This window comes from Fulmarus glacialis, unplaced genomic scaffold (genome assembly GCF_000690835.1).
Source record: "Fulmarus glacialis isolate BGI_N327 unplaced genomic scaffold, ASM69083v1 scaffold13971, whole genome shotgun sequence".
NCBI lineage: Eukaryota > Metazoa > Chordata > Aves > Procellariiformes > Procellariidae > Fulmarus > Fulmarus glacialis.
The window spans coordinates 50-27,228 of record NW_009192211.1 but is presented as its reverse complement, the minus strand read 5'-3'; the positions used below and the strand labels follow the sequence as shown (position 1 = coordinate 27,228).

The window sequence follows — 27,179 nt, the reverse complement described above, 5'->3', positions numbered from 1 at the left end:
GGTTTTTCAACAACACATGTAAGTATTTAAATTGTAGGCACAATATTGTAGGCATGTAATTCTTTGGCCATTAGTACATTGCTCTAAATAAAGAATACCTAGTTAGCTTAAGCAGATGACTAAGTAAGTTTGCTAGCTCTGTGTTCGACATTATTATATTTTATTGTACAAGTTGATTTGGGATCTGGTTAAGCAGATCAGTGTTGCAGTATCACTTGTGAGGTGCCAAGTAGCATGTTAGTATGGGAGGAAAGTTAACTGACTGTTAACACTGTGGAGGAAGAGTAGGGAAGAGACTCATGTCCATGATTACCTGCCTTCCCACCTGCACAGGCTCTGGGGTTGGATTCTGTGGATTTGCAGCTCTGAAGGAGAAAAGCATTAAACTTTTACAAATTATAATTTTCATAACTGTTTTTTGAAATCCCTACTAGTTTAATAAATACTGTTTTTCTTTTGATAAACTTTGAGAAACCTTGTGATAATGGAATCAACAAAATGTAGCAGAAGCGATTACTGTTCCTGGAGTTAACAACTTCTAAAGATAACTTTCTGTAGTGATCTTTCGTGATTCTAAACAATAATGTATTGTTTTATTTTTACAGATGACTATGGATGAGAAATATGTGAACAGCATTTGGGATCTTCTAAAAAATGCAATCCAAGAAATCCAGCGTAAGAACAACAGTGGTCTCAGTTTTGAGGAGCTGTATAGGAATGCATATACAATGGTGTTGCATAAACATGGTGAAAAACTCTACACTGGACTAAGAGAAGTGGTCACTGAGCATCTAATAAACAAGGTATGTCATTTTATGAACTAAAATTGAGGTGCCTCATATGAAAGAATTCTGAATAGTTATTTAAATGACAAAAAAATCTAACTTTCTTATGTTATTATGTTGCCTTGTGTTGAAATTGTATTGCTACCCTCAAAAATGGTAGCTTAGAGCTAACATTAAGCTTAAATGATTTTGTATTCTAGATACTGTTTGTTGTAAGTTACTGATGGAGGGAGGACCATAGGAAGTATTTGAAAGTGTGTAACAGGAAACAACTTTAGCTGAAGCATAACTGTTGAGAGCTGGGAATTTTTAAAAAAAGGTTTGTGGCCTTTTGGTGGCATTTTGTGACTTTCTCAGAACAAATTTTTGTTTGTTTTCCAGTCAGTTTTTTTCATCTGTGGTCAAAATAAATACCAATGTAAGAACCTGTTTGTTATGGGCTAATGAACTAATTCACAAGTTAATGAGAAAGTTGTGCTAGGATTATGCTATTTAAAGAGGCGGTAGGCAATGTACAGAAACATCAGCTCAGCAACAATAAAAGTCCTGAGTAGTCTGCATTCTATCATTTCAGCCTTTTCAAAACCATGTAATTCAGTTAAAATGACATGCAGAAACTTTTTGTTTCTGAAGATGTATCATCTGACAAAAGGGCTCTTCACATCTCGTGTTAAACTATGGAACCTCTTCAGTCTTTGTGAGGAAAGTTTAGGGTTGATTAATAAGTATGTCATTGAAAAAAAAAAAAGTTAAAACTCACTTTTTATGGGTCCAGATAATATTTAGTGGTAATAGGATCCTAAGTCTAGGGAAGATGGCTTACTTAATCCTTGCGCTAACATCCATAGCTGCCTGTCTTTGAAAAGAGACCCATGTCCACTTTGATCCCATATACTGGCTGTGGGTCCAAATGGAGTATCAGATTTTTGTCCTGTTACTACAACAGTTGAAAAGGAAAGTCATACACCATCATGTGTCTGATCCCATATACTGGCTGTGGGTCCAAATGGAGTATCAGATTTTTGTCCTGTTACTACAACAGTTGAAAAGGAAAGTCATACACCATCATGTGTCTTGGATGATTACTTCTGGCTGAATTACAGAGAGTGGATGGGAAGTTTATGTCTAAATAATGCATAATGCTTGGGGAACTTTTTGCGCATTCTAACTGCTGTGGCAGAGAATTGTGTTACTTCTTTTCTAAAATCTTAGTTTTCAAAGGTGTGGTCCAGACAAGTATAGTCTAAAACTGCTTTGAATATGGGGCTTTTTTACTGTTTGCACGAGAGGCAACATCCTGTATGAAGTGGCTAAATAATTTATGGCTCTATTCTGTAATTGTAGCACATCTGTGACTCTCAAACACTTCTGTTTTCATAATCTGTGCATTCATAATTGTACTATTCATACAAAATGTGGCAAATGGCGGAGGCTTTTTGTGCCTTGTTCTTGTATATGCCTATGTTTACAGTCTGTACTTAATGATAATCATGACACTAAATTTTTATTCTTCCTAGGCTTTCGTTTATCCTGGTTTAATTTGAGGAAAGCTTCTTATCTGTGTTCCTAGCTATTCTGCATATTAAAAATTATCCATATGCAGAATTAATTATTCTGAAGTGCTGATCGTGGCAAACTGACAAAAGAGCAGAAGATCCTGTGAGTTTGTACTGTTACTGCACTGGCTGAGAGGGTTGCACAGACACCAGTGTAGAGAAATTCCTTTCTGACACTTAATGGTATTGTATCTGATGCTTAAAAAAAAAAATCTTCTCCAATTATCTAGTATTCTGATCTTTAACGTGATTAATCAGATTATATTTATGTGTATGGGTAACATAAAAATAGATGACCAAAAGTTTTTCAAATAAAAAGGCTAACTACTGACTTTTAGTAGTTAAATGCTGTGAATGTAAAAAGGCGAAATTATTCAGATGTCTGATGATGCTGTCCTATAAGTCAAATAATCCCAGCAAAAGATTTAAAAAAAAGAAAATGTGACTTCTGTCAAAAAGTTCTGAACAATAAAGAAAACTTCTGTAGGCTCAAAGCTAATCCTTGTCCTTTTCGGTGGTTTGCTTAAGGATGTTATGTTGAGGCAGTTATAGGTGGAAGTATGGAAAAAATAGTGCATTGTTTGTTAAGAATAGGATCAGTTCTATAATGGCATCTTATGATTGTGCCGTTAGTACTTGTTGTAAGATAGATAAAAAGTTGTTTTTATTTAACCTCACACTTTACGTAACAGAAATTTTAGAGGAATCTTGTATTTCCAGCGTCTCTTTCCAAGAGCAGTTCTCTGTTAAATGTTAAGTAGCTAATTAACAATAAATGCTGTCATCACAAGTCTTTGTAAACTTCTATTCAGAGAATCAATGGTGGATGCTAGAGTTTAGAAGAGGGGGATTTTGCCAACTGAAATGTTGTTCATGAAATCTGTTAACTTTTATCAAAATGAAAATGTGCAGAAATGAACAGATTTTAAAAAAGGACTACACTCAGTTCAGGGAGTGCGTCTGAGGAGCCAAACCCAAATTTTGAATTGCTAGAATCCTTGAAACAGAACTGCCATTTGCTGTCCACACCTGCTGGTTATCTTTCTACAAAAAAGTTACATTCCTGTAGTATTCCAGTCATGCTAGTTAATTAAGAATAGATGAAGAGACTAGGTAGAGGCAATGTATTTGTTCAGATGTTTTTACAAATAGTTTTCAAGCTTGGAAAGCAAAAGTTTTTATTTTTGGTGTGGCACAGTTAAGAGCTATATTTATGCTTTATGCTTATTTAATTGCCAGATGAAAGTCGTGCTTACTCAGCATTTTTATTAGAAAGAAACCAAACACTTTAAAGAAGAAAGTTATTTAACTTCTCAACAAGAAAACATAATACCATGTACTGTCTTTTCAGCCTGTTTAATTGTAAATAAAATGATAGGTGCAAACATGATCAATACAAGATACAAGCACCCAAGCAAGTTACTATAAAGGACTGTCATGGTTTAACCCGGCAGGCGGCCAAACACCACACAGCTGCTTGCTCACTCCCCTTCCCCCCCAGTGGGATGGGGGAGAGAATCGGGGGAAAAAAGTAAATTTCGTGGATTGAGATAAAGACAGTTTAATGGAACAGAAAAGGAAGGGAAAATATTAATAATAATAATAACGATGATAGAATATACAAAATAAGTGATGCACAATACAGTTGCTCACCACCCCCCCCCCAGCCATCTGATGCCCAGCCAGTCCCTGAGCAGCGATCGCTGTTCCCCAGCCAACTCCCCCCAGTTTATATACTGAGCGTAACATCATATGGTATGGAATACCCCGTTGCCCAGTTTGGGTCAGCTGTCCTGGCTATGCTCCCTCCCAGCTTCTTGTGCACCTGGCAGAGCATGGGAAGCTAAAAAGTCCTTGACTAGTGCAAACGCTACTTAGTAACTAAAACATCAGTGTGTTATCAATATTACTCTCATGCTAAAACCAAAACACAGCACTATACCAGCTACTAAGAAGAAAATTAACTCTACCCCAGCCAAAACCAGGACAAGTATGCTTGGTTTTGAACTTGCAGACCCTAATGGCTTGTAGTTACAGTCACCAGGTTCTGGCTGTTTGGTGAAGGCAGTGGTAAGCCAGGTAGCTTACTCTACATCATTGACAGGAGTCAGCTGTCTTGAACTGCCTTGTTTTTAGTACAGTAAGGACATGCTAAAACTTGTCTTTGCCTGTGTATTGACATCATTATTAAAGTATAGTATATGTAGAATTGAATTTAAAAATACCGTTGAATAAAAAGTACTGAAACCTTTCATCTTAATTCAAGCATTTAATTCTTGTGCATCTGGTACTTCACTAATTTCTCCCTTTTTTGTCCTTCAGCAATCTTGTAGCTTGATGTTGACGCTCCTCCTTCCAATTCTTCCTTCGCACATCTCGAGCCTCGTCTGTTATTTCGTCACACAAATGTTGTAAAAGTGTTTTTAAAAAACAAACACACAAAGCTTTAATTACAGCTTTCTAAACCATTTGATAAGCAACATCACTTGTGTTGGAATAAAAAAATCTTGAAGTTAAAAAGTTTGCAGGATAAGATTTTTAAAGTTCCCTTCATTTTTATGAACACTTCATAGTCTAGTGAAATCTAAACCCATGACATGCCACATACCATATACATTCTGTAAATTGTGTGTGTGTGACAAAAGAATTGATTGATTTGTTGGCCAAGCCCAATACAGTTTTGTTGTTTTTTCTGTGTGGTGTATGTTAGAGATTCAGAGACGTAAAGGACTGTCCTAAACTTAAATGGCTGAAATGTGCTGGTTTGGGGAGATACTAGAGCATTACTGAAAAGGAAGAGGTGCTTGGGATATTCTCATGTCCTATAAGATTTCTTGATCTTACCAAACATTTCTGTTGCTTTCTGTTGCTGGCATGCCAGAATGCCTTGCGACATAGTGGTCTTTGCTGATATAAGAGGCGGAGTTAGGTAGCGACAGTGCATGCTATTTCAGAATAATAATAAAGGCAGGCATGCAAGAAAGCCTTTGGTACGGGGCACACAGAGCCAGTCCTTGTGGCAATGTTGTTAAGTGTAGAAGGAATTCTATGGGGCGCTGGTGCAGAGGGTATGGGGTGAAGGAAGCATGTCTACTCTGGGGCTTATAAAGGTATGTCTAGGATCCTTGGCAAGCTTTAAGATTTGCTATTGTGGTGTTGCAGAGAGAAGGGGAGAGAGAAGATAGGAATCTCCTACAGGGAGTTTGAAATTATTTTAATAACATCTGTGAAATAGGGAGGAATGACATGAGGAGTCATGTAGGAAACAAATTAATTAGTGAGCATTAGGGTGTACTGTAAGCCTGACTGACAATGTATGAAGTGTTACCTGCCTTTCTCTCTCCTTGATGATGTTTTAAGATGATCTTGTGCAAGTCTGCAATTATACGGAGGACAAAAGGATGTGAGGGAATTGCCAGAAAGTAAATGCAATTCAGAATCATCAATATTCTTCAGTGTTTTTTTTCTTTCAGCAAAAGGATAGCAGCTGCAGGGGTGAACAGACACTTCTGGTAAAGTCATAGTTAATCTGTTACTTTAGTTGGAACCCTAAGATTTTGGAATACTATCTTTTGGACTACTTGGACTTTCGTAGAAGATGAAGAAACTCCGTAATAAAAGTTCTGAGACCTTGAGGCCGTAGTTCAGAAAGTGCCGTTCTGTACTGCTGCTCCCCACAGAAGGTTCTGGCTGTCCTTACAGTAGTGGAAATTACATAATTGAGCTATTCGTGCTGCTGTGTCAGGCCAGGCACTGTAAGAGAGAAAATACTAGGCTATAAGTCTGCTTTGTGTACACCTAATAGAGAGCTATTTAAAGGTATTGAAAGCTTATGCCAACAAACTATTCTTAAGAGATTGGCGAGGGAGGGTGCTATATTTCCTTAAGAGCTGTATCCAGTATAAAATACAGTTAAGCCTGAAGTTATAGACAAGATTTCATCCTTGCAAAATTTCATCCTTGCAAATATAAGAGACCTTATGTAGATTGCGAAGCTGCTGATTTATTTTGAGACTGTATATGGACAGTCTTATTTAAGCTGGATATGCCTGCCAATTTACTCCGTAACTGCAAAGATTGTCGTAGAAATCACTACAATTAGCTCAGCTAATTGAAAGTAACATTCTGATGATAAAAATCTTTGAGGCTGAAATTTTCTTAAGGCTTTGGAAGAGCAGCAGCTGTGTCTCTGAACGGCTTCCTTCTCTATAGAAGAGTGTGGATATCCAGGTTTTTTTACTACAAGTCATTTATTCCACCAAAGTGGTTTGACTCTGCGCCTTGCATGGCTAAGACGTTTTGTGCTTTATAGTAGTTTTCCTGTAATATTGTTGTATTCATGGCCCATACAAGGAATGTGTTCAATGCTTATTAACTAGACAGCTGTTGTAAGCAATAATTTGGTTGGCTTTTGTAGAAACTAAAAGAACGGCTTCCCAAACCTTTCTGCAGCTTAAAATAAACCTAGGAGAATGTCATTGAGAAGCTTCACAGAGAGAGTCTTCAAGTACAAGTCTTTGTTGTACAGCACCCATTCCTGGATTTAAAACACATTTCCAGAAAGCCACATGGCATACTGTATGGAGCAGAGGTGGTGCAGATCTGAGCGTTCCTGTGTCTGCTTGGAAGCAAGTTGTCATTGCTACCTGGTGGCAAGCACCCCCTTTTGCTGCCAGTTGGTATGTGATTTGTTACTGGCTGGTCTAGTAGGATTATTGTGATGGATGTGTGTAATTATCAAAGCACATTGCCTCTGTGTTGTTAAAAAAAAAAAAAAAAAAAATTTTGATCCTTGAAGAGTTCTGTGATGGCCTCGTACATACACTTGGGTAAAATTGATCAATCCCTACCCTGGTTATCTGTGCTTGTAAAACTAATCATGCTTTTAGTTTTGCTTTGGTAAATTTTACTGGTGTGGGTGATCTACTAAACAATGTTTCCAATGTTTTTCCATATTGACTAAAGAAGTGAAAGCAACCGTGTCATGTTTGTTTCTCTTGTTCTGGGAGATTCTGCGTACTTTTTACAGGTATGGCTGATGAAGTTTTTAATGCATATTTACATTTTAGCTAAAAACTGCATAGATTGGATGACAACAGGGCACACATTTGGGAAACCAAAGGGTAAATGATGATCACTATCAGAAAGAATGAGGCAGCTAAGCAGTGCTGGTTGTGACTTACAACTGCATATTGTGTTTTCCAAAAGCAAGGAGGAGAGGCCTTGCTCAGGTCTGGGGAGTACATGTTTGAAAATTTCAGAAAGCTTTGAACAACCTACAAGCATACCTTTATTACTTAGATTCAATAACAAGGTGAATATTATGGGGATAAGTTTCCACAGCTTCTTGAGAAGAGACCACTGTGTTCGTATGATATGCCATGCTATGTTTCTGGTGCTCATCTAAGTTTATGGAGTATATATAGTAGTGTGGCAGACTGAATTTTTTGTTACACTGGTTTTGCCTAATAACTTCATAAAACTTGAATGACAGAATAAAGTCTGTCAGGTGGTTGCATCTGATGTTGGTGCAGCTTGTGGTTGCTTATCATGTGTGTTTTGTTTTCCTGTTTGAATTCTCTATACTGAAATGTACACTATCACACAAGTATAAATGCAATCTATAAATGTAAAAATATATTCTGCTTGGTTACAACAGAGGGCAGAATGTATTCTGCATGTTATGTCAAAAGTCAAATCACAGGTTTGTTAACTCTGGAATTTTTTTTTTTTTTTACATTCCCTCAGGTTTCTCTTTTACATGAGTATAAAGCTTGAGCACTGTAGTGTATGCCTACTGCATGAAAATCAAAATGTTAAACTGGATGTTCTTTTTTATTAATAGAGAGTAGTACTGTCAAAAAGAAATAAAGCCTGAAGTTGATGGGACAAACGAATCAACTAGCAAATACGTTCATAAAAACAATGATGACTTTCTTTTGTTCTCTGGAGTCTTGTTGTTGGCAATTATAGACTATTAGTATAAGAGTCTGTTCTTTACCAAGTGATTGTTTCCTTTTAGAACTGTTGTTTGCTGTAACTTTATGCTATCTCAGCATGTCTTTCTAAATGTCATCATGGCAATTTTCCATCTGTACTTCTTCCTGTTTTAACACTTACCGGTACTACCCAATACTCTGAAATTACTTGCAATAGTGAAGTTAACATTAACTGAAACACTATAGCATAGGAAATTAAACCTTTGAGGAGCTGTAAAAAAATATTTTTAACATTTGAGATTTCAGGTATTCCTTTGAAATTCAATATCCATGTTTATTTTGTTGCTCTTGTTTTTAGCCTGATTTTTCTTACTTGTGTGAAGTCTTGTTTTTCCACAGAAGTGAAATACAATGTAGGGCTGGTCAGCACCCAGGAAAAGCAAGAACTTGTTTGTAGTATTCAAGTTCATAGAGGAGCAAGCTTTTGGGTTTTTTCTTTTTTTTGAAGCAAAGCTTGTTAAGATTTGAATGATGCAGGAGAAACTGACTTGGGTTTATGACAATTTTTTTTTTTTTTTGCTTCAGGTGCGAGAAGATGTGTTAAACTCCTTGAATAACAACTTTCTACAAACATTAAACCAAGCATGGAATGATCATCAAACGGCAATGGTGATGATTAGAGACATTCTGATGTATATGGTGGGTATTCTGTTTTTTCACACATTTAACTTATGCAGTAAATTGTCTTTTGACAAATGTAAACAAATGAGCTGGAGGGGTAAAAAGCAAGGCATGCTTACCAGTTGTCTTCTGAAGACTACTGTCTGTCCCTTGTTTTGAATTCCCTGTGTGCATGCAAGACTATTACGGGTGTGTGACAAATTATAATTGGATTCTTCTTTCAGGTTATCTCATTATCACTTGAAAAATGTGTCTGAAAAATGATTGAATTTTGCAATTCTTAAAAAATAAGCTAATCAGACCCATTCTGGCAGGTTGTAGATGTTCCTTGCATGTTTTAGTTCACTTAGTGGTGGTTTCTTACTGTGGAAAGCATGATGGTGTAAAGCCTCCTCAAACTTCCAATGTAGTTGTTCTCTTGAGCTTGAGGGTTTGAAGAGGATAACTTTGCTTAGGTACAGTCTGTGTCCTTGAATGTTAAATTCTAATTGAATCCGTTGCTGTTCATAAAGGGCTTGAGTACAAGATTAAGCAGTGTACATAGATGAGAATTTGATCTTTTGTTGCATGGTTGTAATTTTAAAAGAAAAAAGAAAACCATTCCTTACCTGATAACTAACGGAAAAGGCCTTTTCTGAAGAGAGGAGGCCTTACATCTTTGTGTCTGGATTGTGTTATGCTGTAGGTAGTTGGTATATGTTTAAATTCCTAGAATGGTGGGCATGCTCTGAGGATGCAGGAGAGTGTAGTTTTGCATAGCTTCTAGCCAAAGGCTTTAACTTCAGAAGGAAGAGAAATACGTGTTGAGACACTGTGGGTTTTTTATGTAAAATTTTTTATTTCCAAAATATCACACTGGAGATAGTACTTCATGCAGTATTAGACAGTAAAGGACAGATAATGGTAGCGCCTCCTCCCCCCCCCCCCAAAAAAAAAAAAGATGATTAACGGAGATTGTACTCTTATTTATCTGCTGAACAACTGGAGCTAAGATCTTATCTTGTAGCTGCTAGAGATCTCATGCTATGAAATTGAACCTTGTTTGTATTAGCTGTGAAGAAATCCTACTTGGTTAATAAGCTACTAAAAGTTAAAGAATTTGGAGTAATTATTGTAGCCACATAGCTTAATTTTTAATTATTTTTTTACATGGATTTACTAGCTTTCGGGTTGTGGGTTTTGTGTGGTTGTTTTGGGGGTTTTGGCGGGATTGGTTGGTTGTTTTTAAGTTGGGAAAAGACCACATATCTAAGGATAGAGGGCTGGATAAAATGCCTTCAGTGACAGTTAATAATCTGTGTATTTTATCTTGCCAAAAGGAAGATTGAGAGATTGTTTTGAAGATGTACTACCTTCATTATGAGAAAACCTGGAATCTCTAATCTGTTTCTGAAGGACAAATACAAATCAATTGCTGCTAGCTGCATCTGGGCAAATTCAAGAATAGTTAACAATTAGAATAATCTACCAAAGCTAGTGGTGAACTTTCAGAAATGTTAGAAGATGGAATCCAGAGCTTTCTAGGGGAGTAGCTGTTGTGTTTTAGGCAAATATAGCCGAATACTGTGTACTATTTCAGTGCAGGAGATGCTGGATGCTCCAAGGTACGTAGGTGGTCAGAGTGGATAATGCAATGTTATCTGCTGCTCTTAAATTCAATAAATCTTTGATCCCTCAATGTCAGAGAAAGCTAGTTTATCAGCTGTTTCTGTTTTAGTGTATTGACCAGTATACTGAGGACCAAGAAGTCCCCTTTTTGGGGAAGGGTTACGTGCTTCAGTTAGCACTTCTGAGGGGAGATCAGAGCTGTTTCTTAAGTATTTTTTTGTGCTCAGGAGAGCAATGCCTTGACTTTTGTTTGAAGCTTGTGAGTGCTGTTAAAACAGCCAGCCAGCCTTCTCTTTTCCACCAAAGCTTCAGAAGATGGAGACCTGCAGAATTCCCGCAAGTGCAAATTGGACTTCATTGGGTTATATTTTAGATTCAGAACAGAATAATAAACAAATTAATTTGAATACCTCTGGAATGTATAGTCTTTCATGTGCTGTTTGACAGTTCCTAATTATTTCAAGTGGATGTTCAGTTGAGGCCTCCACTTGACTAATTATTTGCCTCCCATAGGCTTTTTTCCTTGTACCAAAATGAGACCCAAAGAAACAGAACAGACACACCTACAATAAAATATTTTTATAGTATAATAGTGAACTTAAAATAAATTTTTCTTTCAAAATGCTTTTATAAACTTCTCCAACTTTAGGAGCACCGATGTCTGTTTGTTAAACATCTATAATGTAACATGGTTTTTATGATTATAAATCTAATCTTTATTAGATAGAACTATCTAATGTAAGGAGCTGATACAATGAGCAGACTCCCTCCTTTTCTTTAACTTGGGGACAAATTGTCATTAGAAAATACATGCTTTGAGTACAAATTAAAGCATAAGCTATGGTTTAAAGTGGGACTAGTCTCAAAGATTGGCAGTTTCACCTTTGTCACTGGGGTGTCCTGTTGAGTGAAACATAATTCTCTTCATTGGAAAGAGACTAAGAGCAGGAAACTTCTAGTCTTAAGTATGTGTTCATTCAAAAAGCTTGAAAAAGCTGCTAGTACCACAAAATTCTAAAGTGGAGGAACATCTGTCAAAGATGAGACCTGACTGCTCTTCAAAGAAACAATTTTCAAGAACTCTCTAAAATAAGGAGTGATTTGTTCTTCTTTTATGACATTGAGTCTGAATGAAATGTGGTTTTATATAGTGATATGCTTATGTCAGAAGTTGTTTATACCTTTTTATTCAAGCACAGCTGATACAATATAAAAAACAAGCAAAAAACCAAACACTGTATAAACTCAGTCACCAGGCATTCTTAATTGGTATGCTTGTGCTCCATATACTTCCAGGAGAAGTATATGCAATTATAATATGTTATAAATAAAGGATAATCCTATCCTTCTCCTCTTATTTTGTAGGCCATCCCAATTACTTACCCTTCAGTTTCAGGAAATGTACCTACTAGTACCCAACAAGCCACAGTCTGATGTTAGTGAAAGTAAAACATGTAACATCCTCTTGAATTCTGATCTTACTCTCTTAAATTCTTGCATCAGCCTAGTGATTGTACATCTTAAACTAAACCTAAAAATAAATATAAAACAAGTCTAAAAATAAAAATAAAAAAACTAAATCTGTTTTAATGCCATGTTTGTTTTCCAGCTTATTTTCACCCATTAGCTCCCATATGATCTAAGTCAAAACAAACATCTCTCCAACCCACCTTAATCTCTTTCCTTTCTAAAATAGAAATTGATTCAATAGGAGCTTTTTTAGAAAGGTATATATTTTGTACAATGGGCTTCGTGCATTGTTGTGATACCTAATGACTAGGTTACTTGCTGTTTGAGGTTTTATGGCAGGATTTCGTTTTACGCGCAGAACCTCTTCCGCAAGACAATCTGTAAAGTTTACCTTATGCATTTTATCTCTTGTATCGTGGTGCTGTCTGGTAAAAGTCTGCTTGGTTTCAGGTCTGTTGTGCAACGTAGTTCTAGTGTAAGGTTTTGCAACCTGGAATTGCACAATAAAGGCAAATCTAACTTTCTTGAGATACTCCAGTTTCCACAACTGAATTTCAAGTTTACATAGTTCCACTGTATTTTGTAGTATATGTGCACTAGCTACAGTAATCAGTGCCAGAATAGATGTAATACTCTCTGTGAATTCATGGCACTGTCTGCAGCAAGCAGTGAGGCACTGAAGCAGTGAAGTCATGTCCTAAGTAGCATCTTCACTAGGTCATGTACTAAGACACGTTCAAGTAGTGAAGTAACGTACTGTGTTTGGGCATATCTGAAATTCAGTCTCGCTTATGGCTGCAGTGTAGGTAAGAGTACCTACAATAGTTTTTATTTAGCTATTGCATGTAACAGTAGCAGTGGAGGTGCAGTTGTTCGGTCTCTTCAAGCTACGTGAGCGTGAATGTTCTTGGAACGTCTTATGGAAACTGGGCTAAACTGGATTCTGTGGTGTCCCTTCTTCACTACTTGTACTTGCTAAATTTGAAGCAATTTCAGGTATGCATGCGCAGCAGTCGTACCCCTGGATGCATTATAGGCATACGGGTAGTGCCAGTTAAACACTGTCAGAAATGAACAATTACTCTTGTGAATACAGCTGTGTATTTTGCAGAGGGCAGAGCATTCCCTTCTCATCTGTGCAGTGCACAAAGCCGGTGTCTTGATTTAGGCCAGCACTGACAGATCAGCTATGTGAGTTTTGGCCTTGGGGCATATGACTGTTATTGTTCATGGCTTACACACAGGTAGTAGGGAGAAGTGTTGTTTTTATTTTCAGAACTAGGATCAAAGACACTTGCTATATATATACACAACGGTGTCTGAAGGCTATGTCATCCAGGTAGTGCATCCATGCAGAGAAGGGCAAAATGTGGCTGGTGATACTTTACAGTAGGTAACTTGCTTTAGTTGAGATCAGAATTATTCTGCAGTGAGCAGCATTGTAGTTCGTGAATAATTGTTGGCTGAAACTCCACCCTTGTCTCCTGAGAGTTACTCTTACCTTTTAAGCACCTGCTGCTTCTCCCCGTGGGAAGTGATTGCTGTTCAGTAGCATGTAACCTTGTCAGTCAAACCTGTTCCCAAATGGGGCTTCCTGTGTTAAGATTATTCTTTTCAGGTTGCGAGAGCTTCCAGTAAACAGTAAAAGTGAAATGTTACTGAGGGTAAGCAAATCAGCAGTATCCCAAACATTGATGCTGCTACTCTAATTTGGGTATTGTAGAGTGATCTGGCTTACTAAAGAGGCATTGCTGTTACACTGAGAAGAGTTTCTGGTGCAGTTACTATTTCATTTCATAATGGCAGTGTTTAGCACTGCTGCAACAGAAACTCTGCAGATGAGTCATGACAGTGGCTTTAATCCATTTTGATACCCTGCTGCCTGTGCTTCAGAGGCCTGAATATTCTTTGGAAATAATACATATATTCTTTTCTCCTGAAGTTATATAGTATATTAGACATTACTTTTTAATTTCTCTTTCATCTCTTTGAAAGTGTATTTTAAGCTTGTCTTACTTTAGAATCACATTTACTTATGTTCTAGATGGAAGTGTGTAAATAAGAGAGTGAATAAATAACCCTGTTTCTAAATAACAGAAAAAAAATTAGAGTAACATATTCCAAAGATCTAGACCACCATGTGTTGCTAAACTGACTTCATAAGACCAATTAGTAAACTTTTTGGTTTGAGGCAGAACTGAGTTTGCTTCATGAGCCACAGAGTAGGCATAGCTGACCTGTTCCCATCTTGTTTTTTCATTTAAATTAAGTGCTGTCTGTCTGAAGGGAGTGAGTGGGAAATCATTCCTGAGTTGTGGAACCCGGTGTTTCGCTTTCCTCTGGTCATCAAGTGGCAATCTGGCATATAATTAGTATATGAGTAATTTTGCCATGTAAATTTAGCTGCTAAAATCCTAAAGGGTGTGGTGTCTGTTCCTTCTGATTTTTTCTAATTGTGGAATTTATATAAACTTATAATTTTGTAATCTTTTTTCTGTAGTCTGAAGCATGATTTTTTTTTAAATGGTTTCATTTTCTAGGTGTTTGAGTAACTTTACACTTCAATTCTTAGTGTGGTAAAGCACTTAAGATGGAACCAGTGGAGAAGCTAATCTTTATACTCAATTTCAAACATTGACCTTTATCCTTAGAATTTGATTTTTTTTTTTATTTTATTTTGTTATAGCTATTAGTAAATTCTCAGAAAACCTTATCACAATCAGGTTTGTGAGTGGTACAGAACTCTTAATTTTTTCTAATAATATCATCCTGAGGTTTAAATGGTAGTAAAGCAGTATTTTTAGTAATTACCCAAACTGTTACATTACAGGAACCGATTATGCCCTGACAGAAATGGAAAGAAAAAAAAAAAAAAAAATCATTGCTCGTCTCAGAAGTAGTTTGTAAAAACTTACAATTTCTCTGTTCTTAATGTTGTTTTAAATGGTCTGATCTTATCTGGTACAGCACTACTGGATATTAAGTGAATACACTCATTTTCTGTCTGCTAGTAACTTTATTAATAGTCTTTCTTTTGTAGAGAGTTGGTAAGTTGGGAGAGAGGAATAGAAAAGGAAAGACAAAATTTTGGAGCATTTCTGCAGGTAGCATTAAGAAACTTAGGGTGTCTGCTCAGCAGTGTCTTAGTCAGCTCTGTATGGTGGTGTTTGGGCTATATGGACTTGGAATACTGTTCTGAGGATCAGCCTCAATTTGTCAATGTAGGTAGTATAGGGCTAGTGGATAGTTGAGGAGCTTCATCCTTCCTATAGACTGAGATTATGTAGGGAGATAGAATTTAAACCCAAATTGAAACATAAAAATTTTTCTTTCTTCTCTCCCACTTCTTTTCTTTTGTTTAGGGGTGTGTGTATGTGTGCAATTTTAATGAAACATAACAAGGTTTCAAGATATTTGCTCAAGCTGAAGGAAAGTGAATTTTTGGGGGGGGTTCAACATAAGTCCTTATGTACAATTTCGCAGTACCAATCCATAAATGTTTTGATTGTAACTGTTCTCATTTTGGCTTTACTTTTTCTTCTGTTCATCTAATGATGCTATTTAAGGAAATTTCACTGAATATTGAGGGGGAACTGTCTGCCTGAAAGGAGTGGTAGGAAGATGCATGGGAGATGGGGAAAAATAAATCAATTTTTCTTAAAGAACAAAAAGAGGTGGATGGAAGGGGTTTGAGTAGATAAGTAAAACCTCTTTCAGATTGTGCCATGAATTTTGTCAGTATTTGGAGATTCCTCTGCCCCCAAACTAAAAAGTGGAAGGCTGTAGATTTGTTCTGGCATGCTTTAGTCATAAATGCTGTGCTTATACTCTTAAGCAAAATAGACTTTCTATATAAATGAAGTTTTGAAAAATGAGACTGATTTTGAATTTTGAGGGTATACATAATTTCTTTTTATGAAGAAAGGAGAGAAGATTAATTTGATTATTTCTGTACAGTGCAAATATGACCAATCTCTTGCCATTTTGAATAGCATGGGTGTACTGAATTTAAAATTTTATTGATATGTATGTGTTCGTTGTAGGACCGTGTGTATGTGCAACAAAATAACGTGGAGAATGTCTACAATTTGGGCTTGATTATTTTTCGAGATCAAGTTGTACGCTATGGCTGTATTAGGGATCACCTGCGGCAAACTCTGCTGGATATGATTGCAAGAGAAAGGAAAGGAGAAGTTGTAGACAGGTAAGATGTTTGTAAATACATCTTGTAAATAATACCTGTCAATTTTTAAGAGTGAATCAAGAACATACACAAATAAATCATTACTTAAGGCTGCATTTCTGATGACAAGTAAAATTTCTTCATAATCTGGAATAAAATATTTCTTCGTATGTCAAGTTTTAGCATAATGGTAAATGGGGAATGTCGTTAAGATATATTTTTTTAGTATTTGTCTTGTGTTTTTTATTAAAACTTCTGTTAAATCTCTCCATTACTGCCTTGTGCCAGAGCATTTGGTTATAAAGCAGTTTTGACAATTTGTTGCCCTGTATTTCCTCTGTACTGAGAGATTGTTTAATTTCTTGTACCTGTGTTTTTTTGTTTTGTTTTTGAAGTTTTCTTTTTTAATTCTATTTCCCTTCCTCATGTTTTGAACCATCTGTTTCTTTGTAGTTCAGTTGCATCTCTGAGCTTTTAAATCTGTTCGTGTTTTCCAGCCAGTTTAGAAGATGTGGAGTTTTTTGCCACACACTGCAGATACTGCAACTGAAGTAACTTCAGATTTGCAAGTTTTCTTGTGCTTCTCCAGTTTCAGAGCAGCTGTTGGGTGTGGAGATATGTAAACTCCATGCTACTTTCAGTGCAGTTCTGTGATTGAGATTGCCCAACACGCAATTTATGAAGGGAAAAATACTCCCTGGCAACAGCTGTGTATTGTCCCCTACTGCCAGAAAGTGGAATTTTTTCCTGGATGCAGTTCTTTTGTTTTCACATTTTATTGATGTGTTTCTATGCCTAACCAAATGCTTGACTTGCCGATACATTTTTATTTTATGTTGTTTTTTTTTAAAAAAAAAAACCCAGACAACCAAACAAAAAAAACAAATTTTGCACAGCAACTTCCATCTGTGCAATTGTTTTGAATTGCTCAATTCCAACCTACATGTGCAGTTTTCAGTTTTCTTTGAAGTAGTATTTTTGGTTATTTTCTTGTATGTTGAAATATATTCTTAATAGTTTTCCAAGTCAGTAGAATTTGAGACCTGCTTCCCTATCATTGTATTTAAAATAGTTAATAAACATTGCCAGCTCCTTAGTTTAGAACAGAAACAAACAATCTTGCTCCTGTAATCATCTTGAAAACCTGTCATCATCTTGAAAACCTGTCATGTACCAAAGAGATTTAGGATGCATTTTCTATTACTATACTTTATACTTTATTTAAGTCAATATTATGTTCTGAGTTGTTATTCTGCTGTGTACTCTGTCTTACAAGCATGAAGATTTCTCAAGTTGTTAACAACTTACTTTTTGGCAGAGGCGCAATAAGAAATGCTTGCCAGATGTTAATGATTCTAGGTCTTGAAGGAAGGTCAGTCTATGAAGAAGACTTTGAGGCTCCGTTTTTGGAGATGTCTGCAGAATTTTTTCAGGTACAGCAATGTTGTAATATCACTTTTGGAATGTTATAACTGCTTGGAATTGTGAGAATTGGTGGTACTTTAAGTAATTGCTACTTACTTGATGAGTATGTCCATCTCATTAAATTAAGTAAGAAAAAATTTTACTAACTTTGCAGTAAAAGTAACACAAATTTTACAGAATTACCATAATTTGAATGTAGTTTTGAAATACGGGTACTGATAGCATGTAGAGTAATCATTGTGCTAATCTTGTGCCTGCTTTGGGCTATTTCATGCAACTTAGTCTATCCCTGCGTTGCAGCCACAGTCTTTTTGAAATACCAGTAGCATGAAAGGTTCAAACTGTTTCATGCTGGGAATGGAGAGGGGAGACTACTTGTCAAACTGCCTTTGAGTAAGCTTTGTTTCCTTCATAGTTTCTATGTTCTGAGTTATATTTTGTAATAAAATGAACTGAGTCAAAGAATTAAGTGTATCCAAGTGGCTATCCAGTTGTTGACTAACCACCGAATAACACATTTTACATATTTCCTGAGGTTTTTTGTGAGATAGTTTCAGGAAAAAAGCCAGTTGGATGGTTTTTGAGTGTAATCGTGCTCCTCCATTGATGGAAATTGATAGAAATTGTAAAACATGTTAAAAGATACCTAGATAAGATAATTTGTCAGTCTTCCAATTCTTATGCAGGATTAACTGTCATATCCTCTGATCTCCAAACTTCTTTGAAAATCAGAAGCATATGTTTCACAACCTTTTACAAGTCATTGCATTCTGTTTTTCATTGGTGCTGCGTAAAATTAAGAAAAATGATTACTTTCATTTAAGTTTTATTTCTTAGCTCTGCCTTAAAAAAAAAAAACAACAAACTTTCCTCCAAAAGGCTATGCCAACCAGTATGGATAAAAACAGTTTGACATGAAGTAATGCGCTCAGCATTGTCACCAATGAGAATAATGAGAACTGTTGATCTTCACAACTCTCAAATATGCCATAAACTGGTATTTTGAAAAGAATCTTTGCCTCTTCCCTCTGCCCATCCTTCTGTTTTCTTTGGACCTGTGGCTAAAACTGTAGTTGGTAACTGGAAACTAGGTTGGCTTAGGTTGTTTTAGTATGAAAAATACCATGTTCATGTTGCATGTGTACCCCCTTATGTGTGTAACACTTTATTTTGTGTTAAGCATGTATGTAAATCGTGGGGGTATAATGATCTCATTTGCTGGACATGGTGGGTTTTATTTGAACGTGCTTATCAATGCTGATCTGAAATAACCAGTACGTTTCCTTTTTCCTGTTTAAAAAAAAAAGTCTGAAGTATTAATTTGTGTTAATCACAGATGGAAAGTCAGAAATTTTTAGCTGAAAACAGTGCTTCTGTATATATAAAGAAAGTAGAAGCTAGAATTAATGAAGAAATAGAACGGGTGATGCATTGTCTGGATAAATCAACAGAAGAACCAATTGTGAAAGTGGTTGAGAGGGAGCTTATTTCCAAGCATATGAAAACTATAGTGGAAATGGAGAACTCTGGGCTAGTTCATATGCTGAAAAATGGGAAGACAGAAGGTAAGACTGCATTGTATGGGAGACAGAAATGCTTATGATACTGCTTATGATTTTTAAACATAGGATAAGTGGAGCTTAACGTTTGTCTTCCTGTGTAATTGTAAAAATGCTTTGATGGCTCTGTTTTGCAAACATCTGAGAATATTACTTCAGAGACTTTTAGAGGTCTTTTAAAATAGAGCCCATATGTATAACTTGTTTCTGTTTAGTACCAGATACAGGTACTTTTTTTGTAAGCCAACTATCTCTTAAGAAAAGTACAAATCTATTGTAGTGGTCTCTGTTACCTGTTTTCCATGAGCCATTTTATTACTTGCATTCCTCTATTATGTAGCTGTCAAAATGCATCGAAGTTTTTTGACCCACAGGCAGTTATTTAAAAAGTGCTAGTGTAAATGACTTATTTAATAGAAGTATTGCAGGACCAATTCTTGGGGAGAGGGCTTTGTTGCAGAAAAAAATTTGGCTGTTTTTAAAGGTTAAGCAGCAGCTTATTGAACTGGTTGAAAAAGAAGGGCTTGGCTTGATTTGGTTTTCCCTGATAGAGGTTAATGTGGGACAGAATGACTGAATGAAAGTTACTATGGAAAGAGATAGAACATAAGTTTCTAAAGCAGCATAATGAAGAAAGTGATTGTAGTATCTATATTTAGAAATTGGTGCTCATGCTAAAGCTGTGAGAATGGCGAACACGCTGCTTAGATTAACGACCTTTGCTCATTAAAGCAGCTTCACAATTACTAGGTGATAGTGACAAAGTTAGCAAATTTCTTAGCTGTAAGAAAAGAGTATTACTGTATTGAAAAGGAAAGCGATGATACTATACTTAACCTTTTTTTCTTTAATATCCAGTTAAGATAGCCTTCAGGCTGAGGATACAATGATACTGAAGGGTATTCATAAGATACAGGAATTAGTTTAACTTTCAGACTAGGTTTGGTTTAGTTAAATACCAGAGAGGAAATACTTGCTGCATTGTGAAGATAAGATTTCACATAAACATACAAGGATGGATTGCTCTTTTGGAAAGCCATGTTTAAGCTAAGCCGCTTCTCATTATTTTAGATGGATGAAACAAAGTAGTGTAAAATTATATGGCTGACTTTAAGACAAATATGAATTGGAACTCCAATTTTTACCAGTTTTTGCTTTTAATACAGAAACAGGCATCTCATTAGTGTTGTCCTATTTGCTTTAACTTAAGATTTTTCTTGTAACTTTTAATACAGTATTTGATTTTTGGGAGGATGATCTTGGAAGCTACGTTCTTAAATACCACTGGAAAACACAATCTTACTGAAGCTTTAAGTGCACTATCCTTTAGTGCAAGCATCAACTTTGCAGGAGTGGGGATCAGCAGTAGCAGATTGCATGCTATAGACAACCTAGAATAATTGAATACAACCTTTGTTTTTAATTTTGTGGCTGTTGCGGTCAGCATGTTGTCGGGGTAAAGGAAAGGGGACATCAGAAGATTGCAGTGCCTGAGCTGTTACGGGATGCTTTTTGTGGCTCAAGTGGCTGAACTTTTACTGTCGTCTTTTGCTATGAAATAAATGAGTTACAGAAGTGTAACAGACAGAGGGTGTCCTGCATAATATCTCCATTCTTGTTTCCAGACCTTGCTTGCATGTACAAGTTGTTTAGCCGTGTGCCAAATGGTCTGAAGACAATGTGCGAGTGCATGAGCTCATACCTGAGAGAGCAAGGCAAAGCACTAGTTTCTGAAGAGGGAGAAGGAAAGAATCCAGTTGACTACATTCAGGTAGTTAAATATTTTCACTTTCTTTTCTTCCATCTTTCCCACATTCCCCAGAGTAGCAGTTCACTACATGATTGATAAGGTAAACCTTAATATTGATTCAGAAGGGATTATTATTAATAAGCTACATTTATAGTTTTGTTTAAAATGTACATTTTCTGAATTTTCTAACACGTTTAGAACTCTTCTTTTACCTAAGTTGCTTGGAAAGTTACATGCTCAGTTTTTGTGCTTTTGGTAGCTGCTTTTATTAAACAAAATATTCGGGCTAATTTATGTAACTGCTGGGAACTTCTTGGGTTATCCTAAATGATATTTGTCTCCAAAGTGAGTTGTACGTCTGCTGGCAAATAGCTTTATAGAGTCTATTTTGTTTGATTTTATGAAATGTTAGCTATCAATGTTTATTGAGACAAAAATCACATGACAGTACTTCATGGCAAGATTAACTATGACTGAGAGGTGAATGTGTTACAAATCATAACAAATTACTTGCTTCATTCTTGGTCCCCCTGAGAAGCAGAATGCTTCTGCATGTTAGAAGACACAAGTGTTCATTCTTGTTCCCTCTCTCTCACTAAGAAGTGATGTGTACCATTAATTTATAAAGATCACAAAATACGCTTCAGGAGTGTTTGTCATCTTTTCTCTCCCATTGTCTCTGAGACGATGGTTTTAAATCTGCACATAAAATCTTTAGAGTTCATTGAACTTTAAGGAAATGTTTTTATAGCTGGAAGATGTTTTATACTTAATGTGAAAATGTGTATTCATTAAATGTTAAGGTTTTTTTTTTAAAATGTATAGTTGTCCTTGTGTCTGGTCTTTATGAGAAACATTTAATGCTGTCTGTCTATTATCATCTCTGCTGTTTTGTTTGAAATCAATAATTTTGCTAGAACTGGTTACTATTATAAGAAGCCATTTGAGTATAAACACGTTTTTGATTGGATTATTGATTTTTCTGGCAATGCCGAAGCAAACTTCTTACCAAGCTTGGACAAGAATCACCTTTCCAAGGGTTGTTAAAAAGAAAAGCCCTTTGAAATGTATTAGGTTCAATGATTAAGGGCTTTTGTGGTTTTTGTGGTGGTATGATTTTAAAACAAAAAAAAAAGGGCGGTGGGGGGGGCAAGTGATGTGGAAAATAAGTCTCTGGATTACTTTGACGAAATTTTCATTTATCTTGATGGACCTAAAGCAGTATCATAAAAAATTTAACTGAGAAGCAGTTAAAAACTTAATTAAAAAGTTGCTATCGATGTTTCCTGCTACGAAGGCAAATAGCGTAATGAAGCTGAAGAAGACTTACAGCCATACTGCATGTGTTTTGGCAGAGCTTATCCTCAGCCCATTAGTATGTACCCCAGCCATCTCATGAAGATGTCCTAGGGAAGGGATTGGTGTTTGATTACCGCTAAACTCCCGAACAGGTTTATCCTCCACTTCCATTGACACGATGGAAGAAGAGAAAAAATGCCTATGAATTGAGAAACCACCTCACTCTTCTCATCTCAGCCATGTTCATCTGAATCTTTCAAGAACTTAAATAGCAGTAAGAAGACAAACAAGGAAGCTACATTATACCATCAAGAAAAAAACTTCATCATAGTCCAGCACTGCTTCTGCAATATGACATCACCAAACCCTGAGCATAATTGGTGAGATGATTGCAAAAGCATTGCCAGGGGATTAGATTTAAAACTTCTTATAATAATTTGAAGGGATGTTGAAATGCTGTTGTAATTTAAGGTACTAACAGTTTCTCCTGTTTAACACCAGGTTGTTCAGATGGTGTACTCCTGGAGAGGAGGCATAAGCTAACCTTGGTAAAAAGAGAGATAGTGGGATTTACTTTGAATTTAATATTTCTAATACGCATTAATTAGCCTGTCTAAAGACCATTCCTTTAAGTGAGATGGTGAGTTCCTAAGAAACATTACTACTTCCTTGAGTAATTCTTGAATGGCTTCTTTAAGTAACCACATATAAATAATTTCTTAAGAAACTGAGGACTTCAAGATCATTTAACCTGAACAGTTTGTGGGCAGTAGTTACCCGTGATAAATTTAACTCTCGAGTGACATTTTCTTCTCCCCCTTGAAGGCGGTGTTAGTTATGTCTAAACACTGTGTGTATCATATATACTTAGCAAGGTGCCCAGGTGATTTTAAGATGCTTCCCCCTTCTGCACCCAGTTGTTTTAACTCTGGGTGAAGATGGTGCAAACCCTAAAAATGATGTCAAGAATCTAATGGTTTAGCTCAGAGGAAGTGGTTCACTTCTTCACACTGTGATAACGGGAGAGCTATTTCTTGTTTCTAGCTTTCATATGTTCACAGTGACTCTTAAAGATCACTAAGAAACATGTGACTAAATAATGCAGAACATGTCCCTGGATTGAAATTAGAGGGGGGGGGGAACCTAACAAGATTAGGCCTGTTGTTGCAGTGTGCTTTCTCCTCAAACTTGCTTAGTAGCTCTAGGGATGCAGTTAATGGGTGCTTAGCCTAATCTTCCTGTATCTTCCAGTATTTATGATAGTGACTTTGTCAACGCTATTTGAAATAGAAAAGGCTTAACAAGTACAGCAAATACCTCCTCTAAGTTGTGGATATAAAAATACGGTAAATCAGCCTGTTTAACAAGGGTGATTAAAAAACTTTCTTAATCTTTGAGTAGCCTATTACAGCAAACTGCATCAGTGTTTGACACCAATATTTTAGCCAGTTTATCTGAAAATTGCTTCCGTAAGAGATTTATGGCAGCTATAGGTATTTAAAAATGGAAATGAAATTTCTGATACTTTCTAACAATGCTGAACACAGAGAGCTTTGCAGAATCTCTTGACTGTAGATGTGGTCTTCACTACAACTTCATCTGTTATTACTGTTTTACAGCTTGCAACTTCAAATCAATGAAAATGTTTATACTTTTTTTTTTTAAAGGGTTTACTGGATTTGAAGAGTAGATTTGACCGCTTTCTTCAAGAATCTTTCAATAATGATCGACTCTTCAAACAGACTATTGCGGGTGACTTTGAGTACTTCCTCAACCTCAACTCTAGGTCTCCAGAGTACCTCTCATTATTTATTGATGATAAGCTGAAAAAAGGAGTCAAGGGAGTAAGTATAAATTAAATTGAAAGATCATTCTCTTTGTTAACTTGGATCAGATTAAACTAAGCTAACTTTCCAAGAATGATTTTCATATTAAGGTAAATGGCAATACTGCCGTGAGAAAGAAGTATATGTAATACATCTGAGCTCATAACACTTTAGATCTAAACTTATAGAAATATAAGGCACAAGGAGATCTCAAGATGTGTGGCTTGTCCCCCATCTCTGAAGCAGTATGCCTGGATTACTTCTGACAGATACCCCCACAAAAAAAAAAAATAATTAGATTGTAGTAGATTCTGCAGCTCCCTTCCTTTGAAACCTTAAATATCGGTTCCTTAAATGTCTTTATAGTTTGGCAGTTATTCTCAATATCTAATAATTTCTTTTGAATATTAGGTCACTTGGGTAGGGGAAACAGTTTGCTGCTTTTTACTGCTTTTACATAACAGAGGACTATTACCACATCTGTCTCTTCTAGCTTAATTACAACTGTTTCCTTCAGTCTTACCTTATAGTTTCTTTCATGAGATTTTTTGAGGTTCAGCATCTGGAACTGGACAGGATGGTTCAGCTGAGGCTTCAGTGGCTCTGAATAAAGCTGAATATTATTGCATGCATCTTATGCTTTGGGAATCAAATAGTAAATTCTATTTATTTATAAATTAAGTAATCATTTGTTGTGGCACTAGACAGGCTTTGCAAAACGAGTCTTAACATTTAAAAGCTTTCATTCCAAGCTAACTTTTCATATTCCTAATATTGGTTTCCATCTGTGCTTTTTTAAAAATACTTAAAAACTTATCCAGGAACTTTTACTATATTTACCAGGCATTCTACCTATCCATCGTCTCCCTTCTCCCTCACAATTGCTTTTCCCTCCATTTTAGATCTATTTCTTTCTCTGCTCTATTCAGTTTGTGCACTGTTCTTTTGGCTCTATCGTTCACATGTTGGAACAGTTTTGTTGGCTTCTTTATAGGCTACTGTTAGACCATATGCTTGCTGTGGATTACTTTAAGTATTTAGGTTGTATAAGACACCTGTGCTGGAAGGTTAAAACTGGCAAATTCTTTCTTTTACAGCTAACAGAGCAAGAAGTAGAAACTATATTGGATAAGGCAATGGTTTTATTTAGGTTTATGCAAGAGAAAGATGTTTTTGAACGCTATTACAAGCAGCACTTGGCACGAAGACTTCTCACAAACAAGAGTGTTTCAGATGATTCTGAGAAAAATATGATATCTAAATTAAAGGTAAGACAGTATCTATATTTTTGCTTCCTTTTTTTAATAAATATGGTTTCTTCTGGTTTTACATAAGGGATGTATAGATAACATACATCTTGATTGCTGTTAAATACAGATTTGATTTTAAAGCCCCAGCAGAAAACATGAAAGGCTTTTGTGAATAATTTTGTGAAAATAAAAGGAAGGAAATGCTGGAAAGCACCTGCGATGAGAGAGCAATCTAGAAAACAAAACTTCTTTTTTTTCCTCCAAAATTTGTTGAGACTTTCCAAATAAGAGGACAACTCCTGTTATCTAGTGACTGGATTTGAAGACAAGACTGTGTTTTATCCTAGATTTTCTGTTACTCACAGTAGAATTTTTTCTTGCATGCATTGTTGTTTTTTAGTTGCCTCCATCTGTAGCCTGGTGAAAATGCTGAATTCCTTTTTGATTAAGTAGTTTGAGATAGATTGAAAAAAAAATCTTCATATCAGTGTCTGGAAACACATTTTCCTTAGTTGGTTCAATTTACTGATTAAATAGGCCAAGAGATGAAGAAGAAAATAAAGCCTAAAGGTGAACAGTCCTTGAAGCAAGTTCTTAAGTGGCATGATAAATGGCTAGGGAACTTCAAACCAGAGTGATTTGATCCTAAAATCAAACTTTACTGATCCTCATTTTTGACCTTCATATTCTATCAGTGAGCGAAGCCTGTTTGCATCAAATTTCTCCAAATTACCAGTATTAATTCCAAATTATCTGTATTAATTTCTTCCCAATTACCTCTCCATCTCTTCTAGCCTGGTGATTTAAAAGGCACATTTGCAAGATGAACCAGTGGGCCTGAACTGCCCTCTTTTCTCATGTCTTTGCACAGTGATTAGGATGCTAAAGCTAAATAACATGCTTGCCTTTACCATATATGTCAAAGTAGGTGTTAGAAATAGGCACCAAGTTCTGTATGTGCAACTGAAACGCATGTATTTGTTCACATTTATCTATATGTGCATATGTCCCTGATTCTCAAAAGATCTAGTAATCTCACTTGGTAATCTGCAGTAAGCCTTTAAAATTAGACACTCTTAGGACAACAGGGTTTTTTCTGATAAAAATTAAGATTTTAATCTCCCTTTACAGTATCATGCTAAAAAGCAGGTGAAAGTGTATGTCTTGGTGTGATAAGCTTTCACAGGTTTTTGGTTTGTTTTTTTTTTTTAATTTGAGATGAGATAGGAAGCTAAAAAGAAACAAAAAATACAGTAATGGAGAAAAGAGAAGGAAAGCAAGTTTAGATATGTATAGGGTTATGAAACTTTTTAAGTTCTGAAAGTAATGCAAATGGAAATCTCAGTAACAAAATGTACGGAAATATCATTTTAATGAGATTTATAAACTAACTCTTAGTCTTGCAGTTCACGTATCAGAAGCTCTGTTTTCATAGTGCTGGCACAACAAGTTATTTTGTGTATTTTAGACTGAATGTGGATGTCAGTTCACATCTAAACTGGAAGGAATGTTCAGGGACATGAGCATCTCAAACACGACGATGGATGAGTTCAGGCAACATCTTCAGGCGACCGGGGTAAGAGTGTGGGGGTCTGCGTGCTTGTACTTTTACCAGGATGTTGTTAGCATCCTCAAATTACATTTCTCTTTACCATGTTTTTCATCTTACAAACTTTGTTAGTATTTCCCGAAATACAAAAGTCAGTTCGAAGCCTGATCCACAGCTTGGGTAGTGCCAATTTCATTCCATAAAATCGTGTTTCAACTTCCATTGTATCCACGTTCTTCTCAGAGATCTGCCGCAAGTACCCAGGTGCAGACCCGCTGCCGAGCGGAGCGCAGCTCAGC

The 27,179-nt window shown here is 36.1% G+C and overlaps 1 protein-coding gene across 1 annotated transcript; it reads left to right on the top strand.

The window, feature by feature from the left end:
* Positions 1-605: 605 nt before the first annotated feature.
* On the top strand, positions 606-26,952 carry CUL3 (cullin 3; the record flags this gene model as incomplete). The annotated part of the gene is made up of 9 exons (XM_009586984.1): positions 606-803; positions 8,866-8,979; positions 16,083-16,243; positions 17,541-17,655; positions 18,984-19,212; positions 20,832-20,977; positions 23,923-24,099; positions 25,179-25,349; positions 26,800-26,952. Coding segments are annotated over exons 1-9 (1,464 nt in total), but the record flags the coding sequence as incomplete, so codon positions are not given.
* Positions 26,953-27,179: the final 227 nt, after the last annotated feature.